Source organism: Chelmon rostratus, chromosome 15, assembly GCF_017976325.1.
Source record: "Chelmon rostratus isolate fCheRos1 chromosome 15, fCheRos1.pri, whole genome shotgun sequence".
Classification (NCBI taxonomy): Eukaryota; Metazoa; Chordata; class Actinopteri; order Chaetodontiformes; family Chaetodontidae; genus Chelmon; species Chelmon rostratus.
The window spans coordinates 8,555,696-8,566,345 of NC_055672.1; the positions used below are offsets into that span (position 1 = coordinate 8,555,696).

The 10,650-nt window shown below is 44.4% G+C and overlaps 1 protein-coding gene across 1 annotated transcript; it reads left to right on the forward strand.

Moving 5' to 3' along the window:
• Positions 1-7,220: 7,220 nt before the first annotated feature.
• On the forward strand, positions 7,221-8,538 carry diras1b (DIRAS family, GTP-binding RAS-like 1b). The gene is made up of 2 exons (XM_041954256.1): positions 7,221-7,529; positions 8,251-8,538. The coding sequence occupies exons 1-2, from the start codon at positions 7,221-7,223 to the stop codon at positions 8,536-8,538; spliced, it is 597 nt and encodes a 198-aa protein (XP_041810190.1).
• Positions 8,539-10,650: the final 2,112 nt, after the last annotated feature.

Sequence of the window (10,650 nt, forward strand, 5' to 3'; positions counted from 1 at the left end):
CAGTTAAATATGATGCTGGAGCCAGCAGCCAGTTAGCTTAGCTTAGCACAAAGACTGTAAAAGATGCCTGGCTCTGGCCAGTGATGACAAATTCTGCCAATCGGCACCTCTAAAGCTCACTAATCACATGTTTAATCCATACAAAAAAATGTGAACAATTTATTCTTTTACAGGATCAATCAGACATAACAAAACTCAAAAAATAGTTATTTTTGCACACTGATTTTTGTATGTATGAACAAGATAGAACATGTTAATCAGTAAGCTCTATAGGTGCTGCATTGTGCTACCTTTGGAGAGAGCAAGGCTAGCTCTTTCCCCATTGCCAGTCTTTGTGTTAAGCTAAGCTAACCAGCTGCTGGCTATAGCACACACACGAAAGTGTCATCAATCTTCTCATCTAACTCTGCGAAAGACCTAATTATTTCCCAAAATGTCGAAATACTTCTGAAGTTTCTGCACAGCTTGTAGGTTTTCATCAAACAACAGTGAAAAAAACAGAATTAAGATTTATTGGTGGGATTTAAAACATGCAAAGAAGCAGTTTTTCAGTAGCAGATCACATAAAAAATAATGAATATCCCCATAATAAAACATTTATGTGCTGAGCAAAATGCAGAGTGGTTTAAGCTTTAAATCCAGCAAGTAGCTCTGTTTAACATCCTTTGATACACTTGACAAAACAAGTGAATGGAATTTATAGATTTAGCTCTGATGGGTATGAAAAGAATGTTTCCAGTCTTTGCATCATCACCCTCCAGTAGACACACACACACACACACACACACACACACACACAATCAGTTACGCAGAAAGAAAATATGAGGTCTTAACCTGTTTTTTAGCAAAATGATGGAGAAACATTGATAAATCTTAAATTAACTCGAACAGTTAATGAGATGTGTGAAGTGTTTTGTGGGGGCTTTTCCATTTGTGTGTTTTGTTAGCAGGTGTGAACGCAGCGAAGCAGCAGCGTGACTGAATGTGAGAGACTGAATGTATAAATTGAACCTCCACAGTCTGCTCAAACATAATGCAAACACTCAGGGTCCAAGAATTGCTCTCGCTAAAAATGCAGATTCATACCTCTGGTTAAGCACGCACGCACACACACACGTACACACACTTGAAAAAGCCTGAGCTGCTGTGTGCACAGAGAACAGGGAATCTTCTGCCTGACTGCACAGGCGCTCACACACACGCACACACACACACATGTTCATTCACTATCTGACAGTCTGGCAGCTAAAGAAACTTTGTGCAGGTTTCAGGCGTCGTGACGAGTGTGTGTGTGTGCGTGTGTGTGTGTGTGTGTGTGTGTCTGTGTGTGTGCAGCCGTGGCCAGAAATGAACCGAATATTTCAGAAAATCCTTGATCTGAAAATCTGTCGATCCTGTACGACGCTCACACCAAATGGCCGCGGAGCCGCAGCATTCCAGTATCCGCGACTTGATTAAAACCCTCTCTCCACAAGATACCATGGGACCGCTTTGTGGGTGTCTATTTAATCACGCTCTTGATCTGTTGAATGGCATTGTGTTTGATGTTGGTTAATGCGCTTCCTTTGTGCCGCTGTGTAAGTGGCTCTCTTGAGGAAAATTATGTGCATATTTTCGCCAAAGGTGACATTTCCTCGCTCACGCTGCGAAATAAACGAGTGGAGAAGGCTGCGTTGCATCTATTTTCTGACTGAGAGGAGAGCAGGCCTGTTTGGTCTGTGCCAAAGTTATCTTCTAATGGAATTTGGCTGCACGGCCACAGACGCATTTATAGTATGCCATTAATTCATTAAGGAACTGCAGTCCTCTCATTTCAAATAAAACAAGAGGAGAGGAGGGGGGGAGGCAGCGAGACAGCTTGCATTTAGGACGAGTGTCATTAATCTGAGAGGCCTGGTGTCAAGGACAAATGGTGAAGGAGCGGAAGTACAGTGTGTGTTTGTTTGTGTGCGTCTTTCATGTGTATGTGTGTCACTGTGAGGTTGCACCTGTGTGTGCAGTCATAGCTGCTGACGAGGGGGTGGGGGGCGGCTAATTTTAGTTCCGGTGAATGAAAGGGAGGGAGCGGAGGAAGGTTTTGATGAGCAGGCTCGTTGTCGGGGAGCTAGAATCCGCGTCCAGAAACCAACAGGCACCAAGCGAGGCAGGATGACAGACCGACAGGGCCCAGACATACGAGCCCCATCGATCAAAACCACAGCGGCCTTAGTTTATTGATCAAACGGCAGGGAGACATGGTGGGTGAGAGAGCAGGAGGCAGAGGAGAAACCGAAAAAAAGACGCTCAGGGAGCAGGTTAAAAAAAAACATTTTCGAGATGCATAAATTACCAGAAAAGACAAAGAGCTGCAGAAGGACAAAGTACGAAGGTCAGTATCGGGAGCAGGTACGAGTGCGGGGCTCCAGCACGGTAGCCGCACCACTCCACGATTAGCATTTTCGTGGTTTAGCTTTCCGTGCTGTGTTTCCTCACAACCATCAAAGTAGCAACACTAAAGAAGCACTGTGGTCTTTTTCTCAGAGGATAATCCTGATTTATTTAAGTCGGGTTTTATTTTTTGTACTCACCAAGTTGCAGAGACAGAGTCAGGCCGGACAAGAAATCCCCTGTTTGACCGAGTTTATCTGGGAGAGAAAATGAAGGCAAACTGTATTATTACTGTAAGAGTTTACAAACCAGAATGCTGGTTCATCTTTGATCTGAAAGATGGACTCTGTGCCAGGAGGGATTGCTATTGACATTTTCAATGTTTTGCATGTAGCTTTACCTCAAAATAAAAATGAAGAGGCTTAGATAATCCAGCTAAACAGGGAGCTTTTTCATGGCTTTGCCCTGTCTATCTGCAGTTACTCTCATCCTGCAGTCATTTATTTCTTGCACTTGGAGGCAGTGCAACCAACTATAAACTCCAAATAGCTGCAATTTTAAAAAATCTAGTAAAAAGCTCTAAAGACAATCGGCACTATTAATTTCGACTTGTGTTTGTGTTCAATTGACCATTCCATTTTAGCTCTATTTTTGGTCTCCACCAACTCCTAAGGCAAATACAGATAATAATTCTCTGTGAGTTCATCACTATGAGTGACCCCGTTCACATACAAGTAATCTTTTGATCCATCGTGAATGTAAACAGAAGTGATGGTAATTGCGAGGAAAATAAGCTGTAATAAACTAAAATGCTCAGACTGGATCTTTTTGTGTGTGTGTGTGTGTGTGCTACATCACTTGCCTTGTGTTCTCCTTTGAGAAAAACCTGAAACCAAAAGGGAGAAAATTAATATTTTATCCTTTCTTTGCACAATGGCGCTTCCTAGCCCCCCCAAAGTGCCCCTCTTATCTAACTCACAAACACGAACGCAGGTCTTGTCCTTCACCTGAGCTTGTTGAACGAGCAACCAAACAACAAACAAAGCATTGTTCACTGGGGAAATGTGCACTGCTGACATCGGTTTGCAGGCTGGAAAGCCAATTAGCTGCTGAGCTGCAGCCCATTAAAGAGCATTTTTGAATAAGCCAGTTGACTTCCAAAACAACATGTACGACCACTGGAGAGCACCGGTGACAGGCACACCGCACCTTCGTTAACATCGACCCGTCGCAGTTTGGTTAGGTTTAGGCTAAGATCATGGTTTGGGTTGAGAACGCTGAGTTTCAGTTCACACAGGAACACACGGTGAAAGTCCTGTGTTTGTTTGACCCCTCCATCCAACTCCTCCATACACAGACTTTCTTACTGTTTATAGTACATCACCTGACTTCCTCCTTTGCTCCCACCATAATTACTACGCCCACTAGATGCAGCCTAGCAATAAATGCAAATTTGGGTGGTAATCAAGGGGCAACATCTGGAGTTGAAAGTGAAGAAAAATGAAGCCAACTCAGCCAAAAACTGCAGTTCCTTTATTGACCACTTCCTCCAAAACTGAGTCAATCCCCATAGACCCCCATATTAAAATGGGCACTGCCAAGATGGCGACAGCCGGACGACGTTACAGAGACTGCGTCCATGTTCTATGCAGTCTGTGGTTTTTCTAGCCCACTGCCTCACCCCATCACACCCCTTCAGATGGAAGAAAATACCTCTTTTCTTCATTTTAATGATAACAAACTATTAACAATATATCTTGAACAAATGCATTTCTGAAGCACTGATTTATGAAACCATGTTAGTGCATTGTTGGTGCACGTCTGTGCCTTAGCAGAAGCAGAAATCGCTGTGTTCAGCTCCTGCAGCTCAGACCACCATGGTCGAAGACAGTGGCTGAAGGCCTTATCAGAGCCGAGAGTTTGAGGCAGCGCAGATGAGCGTTGCTGCCAGCAAGTCCGACCAACAGTTTCATCTCGTAGTCATGTTGCTTATCACAACTAACGTGTTTAACCCTCCTGGTTTTTTCACACTCGAGTGGCTGCATGGATTCTCATCTACACAGCCGTGAAAATGATCCATCTGCCACTCCTTTGAAGAGAAGAACTTCGTCACCTTGAAGTTTAAAGGAGATATAATCAATATTTCTATCATGAAAATGAATCCTATAAAAATGTGAAAGGGGTTTCTCGTAGTGATTAACCTCCAGAGAATGGTCACCTGAATCTGCAGCTGCCCTCGGCTTTGTGGAGCTTGACAGTGAGTTTCAGCTCGTTGTTTAGCCGTGCAGCCAGCAGGCATCTGTTTTAAGCAAAATAGCTCCTAAAACCTGCTGTACATTACACGCTCAGCACAAAAAACGATAGAGAGAGATAATCTGGTGAACACAGTGCAGCATTTAGCAGCTAAAGAGCCAGATAGTTCCCTCAGGAGTTGGTAGAGACCAAAACAGAGCTAAAAGAGAGTGAGTATTGGAGGTGGCCAGAAACACGATGTGTAAATGTGAGCTGGATGTGTAAATGAGCAAGTTCGCCATACCTGCTTAAAGTTGATGATATATCAGCATTATGTTCACTTCAACTTCTTTCTGCTGCCCTATGTGGCAAAAAGAAAAAATGCTTATGCTTCAATCGTGCTGGGAAATCTTTGGTTGTTGACAGGCAACGTTTAGACAGTACCATTCACTATAAAAAAATGCAGAGTGCATCATCACCCTCTGGCACCAGAGAGCCATTAAACAAGATTTTCTGCTTTGCCAGACCAGAATAAAAGAGTCAACAGTCTGCAGGCACATGAGCAGACTAACAAAAAATGGCTCTGGACTTTTTAAACCCAGACCAGTCCACCACAACCAGTATGTAAGCAGGAGAAAGGAGGCTCACCTGCAAATTAAACTGTGTTTGTGTGTTCAGCATAGATATAAAACACTCTTATATGTCACCCAGACTTACAGCTATAGATTGACTATAAAACTCAAGAGGCACTCCCTGAAACCCCATTTATTTCGAACTCCTTGACTGATATTATCTAGAACCTGGCAATGCAATTACAGGAGCCCTGCCATCAATAGTGGGTTCCAGCAGTGCAAGCATGACAGAAATCCACTTATTCCATCTGGTATTGATGTCAATTTACTGTTTCATTACAGCAAGAGCTTAGAGAGCAGCACACGATCACAACCGAATGAGTATCTTATTATGGGACCTTAAAGCAAGTTTGGAACCACAGCAGATAAATAATGCAACAGATACAATGCGTAATCATGCACAGACGCTCTGCAGACACACGAGCACTTACTAAGATAGCAATAGATTAGGTGTGAGCACATTGTTCTGATGCATATGTATGAGTTGCAGTGGGTGATAGTGAGACTGAAGATATGTAGTCCTTCAGTGTGCCGTGTTGCTGCTGACGACAAACTTGTTATATTATATTTCCATGGGATTCTTTCCTTTTATCTTTTTAACAGTAAATATTCTAATTGTTCTAACCTGAATGCACACAATGTTTTGGTGGCTGTAGTTTTGTTTTTTGTACTCTGTGTTTAATAGTGATCAGCTGTGATACAGCAGGACTGCTTTATTTCATTGCCTGTATATGAAGGATATCTAAAACGTAACAGTGGTGCAAAGTAACAGTAAAATTACTCAAGCACTGTACTTTGGTATCATGTAAAACAAAACATAAATCAAAACTGGTATCTAAATGATGTGTCTCAAACCTGCTTTAAAAGATTTTTTGGCCACTTGGAGGCAGCACAACAAGATATGCTGACACACCATCGCCTTTTAAGCTTATATGGTGAACTTGTAAGCAAACGTTTCCTTATTTACACATCCAGCAGATGTGGAGCAAGATGATAATTCATTTAGAGCGGTGTTCCTGGCCAGCTAGTCATTTTAAATGGAATTATCACCCTCGTTTTAGCTCTGTTTTGGTCTCCGTAGACTCCTGAGGGAGATATCTGGTTCTTTAGCAGCTAAATGCTTCACTATGTTCACCAACTTTGTCATTTGCTGCTGAGCAGGTAGCAAACAGCTGGTTTATCAGACATTTTCCACTGAAACACTGGCTTTCATTCTGCTGAAATATTTATTTGATCACATTTCTGTCTTTCCTACTGTCATCAGGCTGGAAACATCCAGTTTTTATCTTTTGCGTTTTAGTCTACAGTAATAACCTGTCCTGGCCACCCTGTACTTCACTTCAGAGAGGCTCTGAAATGAATCCGTTTTAGCTGATGTTGTCTGTCACACATGCAACCTGTAGTCCAGTCTGATTCCTGCAGTATGTACTTCTTTTGTGATGTTGATGTTTTTGGTTTGCAGTCATTTTTAAAGCTTTGAGGCTTTGCTGTATTGGATTGTGCTGTATTATACATGAGTTCATGTTATTGTTGTTCTCCTAAGCTGCAGGAACTCTCTGTCTCTGTCTCTTCCAGGGTTTGCTGCAGTTGCAAAAGTTGATAAATGAGGAAACGCTGGAATGTTTTTGGGGTTGAAACTGAGAGGCTGTGACTCTGCGAACAGTATTGATTAGGGAAATGTCTGCGTCAGGTGAAAGGCTTGGAGCCTCACCAACCTCATCCTCTCTAATTTGTACTCTGGCTCGTAATCAGACCACGAGGACAGTTAGAGTGCTTTCACACCCACTGGCCTGAGGTCGAGTCCCACCAGCACTTCCCTTCCTGTTCCCTCGCCTGCTTTGTATCTGCTGACTGCTCGCTTGCTAAAATTCCTCTTTGCTAAAATTATCCTTTTCTCCTCACCCCTCACCCGTCTCACCCCGCTTCCTCCCCATGCTCCCGCACTCAACGCCGTAGGTGTAACACTGTCTTAAGCCTGAGGGGGGCAGAATGCCGGAGCAGAGCAACGACTATCGCGTGGTGGTGTTCGGGGCAGGGGGAGTGGGGAAGAGCTCCCTGGTGCTGCGCTTCGTAAAGGGCACGTTCAGGGACACCTACATCCCCACAGTGGAGGACACCTACCGTCAGGTGATCAGCTGCGACAAGAGCGTGTGCACCCTCCAGATCACCGACACCACGGGGAGCCACCAGTTCCCGGCCATGCAGCGCCTGTCCATCTCTAAAGGCCACGCCTTCATCCTGGTCTACTCCATCACGAGCAAACAGTCCCTGGAGGAGCTCAAACCCATTTACCAACAGGTGGGGAGTGATGTGCTGTGTGTGTGCGTGTGTGTTTGTGGATGGCTCAGTTGATGCAGGAAATACGCCAAAGCCCAGTTTTGCATGCAGGTGGGATGCAGATCCTTCCTGTTCTGTCCAGCAGATCCATAGTCAGGTGACCATCAATGCCATGGTAACATGTCCACAGAACTTAATGGGAGGGACTGACGTATCACCTGCATGTAATTTCAAAGTCTAAACTCGTGCTATTTGTACTCAGACTCAGGCGACTGGACTTCCTGGCACCACCTATACTGCCTTAAATATAAACTGTTAAAAACTGGTGACTCATGATTATGATCATAGTGCTTTAAATACAACATAACTAGATACAGAATGCAAATACAGGGTGGATCCATCACACTGATGTGTTGCTGAAAGGAGGGTTTGTTTTAATGAATAATCATAAACTTTATTTTTTATTGTGCAATTCATGCATGAGGTGCAACACAAAGTGATGTACGGAAAAGCAAATAATCATAAATTTCATAATAAAACAATTATGAATATGATAGATGTCAGATCAAATAGTTGGTAAACATTTAAGGACAAAGCAGATGTGTTTTAATATTAAAGTCCTGTACTTTTTTATCCAGGATAATATATTCTCTGTTGTTGAATGAATAAATTAGAATTTTTATTGCAACATAATGTGCACTGACCAGCCAGAACAACCATTGATTTTCCTCCTCTTCTGCAGGTCTTGGCCATTAAGGGCAACGTTGAGGCCATCCCCATCATGCTTGTGGGCAACAAGAGCGATGAGACCCAGCGGGAGGTGGAGACCAAGGACGGGGAAGCCCAGGCCAACCAGTGGAAGTGCGCCTTCATGGAGACGTCAGCCAAGACCAACCACAATGTCACCGAGCTCTTCCAGGAGCTCCTCAACCTGGACAAGAAGAGGAACATGAGCCTCAACATCGACGGCAAGCGTTCGGGGAAGCAGTCCCGTGCCGAGAGACTGAAGGGCAAATGCAGCGTGATGTAAATCCAGGACAGGAGGAGGTGGAGGAGGTGGAGGCGAGAGAGGTGGGAGGAAAACAGAGAAGAAAGGAGGTAGAGAGGGACGACGAGGGAGAGGAGAGACTCGCTGAACGCATCGCGCAGAGCAAAATGTCTGGAAGGCAACGGGAATCTCATCATCCGCGTCCTCCTCCGTTTGACTGGTGCATTCACAAACACAACTCAGCAGTTAATTTGAAGACATACAGGATTTCAGTTGGGAGCTTCCCATCCATGTGCATTCTGCTACCCGGAGAGACGAGGGGACGGGGGGGACTGACGCAGAATATGGAGAAGCATGTTAAAAGCAAGAAGTGTGCGTCACAGTTTCAGAAATGTGGACTTTTGCATCGTTTGAATGCCACAAAAACCCGGCTGAGGTGCTCATCGAGACCTCGGACTGCAATAAAGTTCACAGCCTGCAGCACCCCACTGAAAAAAAGACTGAAGGGTTCTGATCCACACAAGACATTTAGTGTCCTCTCTCCCTCTCCGCTCAGCTCACACCTCTACTCCTCTTCATCCCAGCACCCTCATCCTTCATACCCCCTACTATAACAAGTATAGAGAAATGTAATGTATATGTAACAGAGTCGACACAGTTAGTTAAGCTCACTCATCTGGTAGAAACGCTATTTTTAAGAGACTGAGGTGTCCGCCATGCTAGGATGGACAGGACCCCTGAAGGTTTGCGGCTGCCAGCATGAACGGCACGCATTGCAGCAGCCAAACGTGCGATCCGGCTTCATCCCAGAGCCACTCCTGAGGACTCTGATGTATATAAACATGGGATATTCAAACGTATTCCATCTAACCTACTCACACCCTGCCCAAACTTGTGCGTCAGTCACAGGAGTACGACCAAGTTCAAAGCTTAAATTAGGACAAATCTCGTTTTAATCATCTCTCCTGACAGATACGAACCTACTTTTGCTTCATCTGAGCTGTTGTTATGTTAGAAACTCATCTGAAGTGGCAGGGTGTGCACACGCAACAATCCTTTTAACGCTCACATAGAAAGCTGGACTCTTATCAACACGCGAAACAGAAATTATACAAGTCTGCCTTGTCTACGAGGATGACAGTGAACTGGGATGGTCCTGAGGTTCGAGAATGTCGGTTTGCTTTGGCACTTTTCATGTGAAGGTTTCTCTTCGTTCGCCTTTTTTTTTCTCTCGTTTGTTTGCTTCACGACGCTCTTTAAAGTCACCTAACATTAAAAAAAAGAACCCTCCTTAAACAAAAAGCACACGAAAAAGACAAAATAAAGGATGGATGTCAAATTTCTCCATGCAGATTATTCGGCGCGACCTGAATCGGCCATTCTGTTTCCTCTTTTGTCGGCCGGGGTCACGTTACCTCCCACAGGCTCACGCAGGCGCCGGCGAACAGGAAACAGAACGGATCACACGCAATGTAAACACACACACACACACACACACACACACACACACAGCTTGCGCACAAATGCAGCCACGCAAGCATCAGTACAAAAAAGTCAATCTGGGTAACAGTGATTATATGAAAAATGACAAACAGGGCTCACTCAGCCCAAATGCCCTCACATTGCACTTTATATTATAAACACACACCCACACACACACACACAGCTATAATTTGTCATGTTTTTGCCTAATTATCTCTGCCTAACGCTGAATATCCTCCGAGCCGTTAAACAGCTCGACTGTATGTCCAAAGTGCATGTCTACACCCTTTTTTCAAGCTCTGAGTATTGTACACAGTGTACACAGGACAGCCAAAAGCACAATACTTTTTTACCTACATATCTATTTGTACATTGTTTTTTTTTTTGTCTTTCTTTTATTGTTATATGTTGTTTCTTTTTTCGTCATCTTTCACATTTGTTCACCAGTCCTGAACACGGAGGAACAATCGGGTCTCGGCCATAGGTGTAGCTCTCCGTGTTTTCCTTGCATGGCACAATGAGGTTGTGGTTCTGCTGATGCGACAGGGTCCCTGCGATGCGACCGGCTCGCCGCGGCCGTGAAGGCGTGCAAACGTGGCTCATAGCCGGTGGGACGCAGGCGGAGGGTTCAGGTTATTTGTCTACTTTTCTCCATCTCTCAGGCAGGTTTTA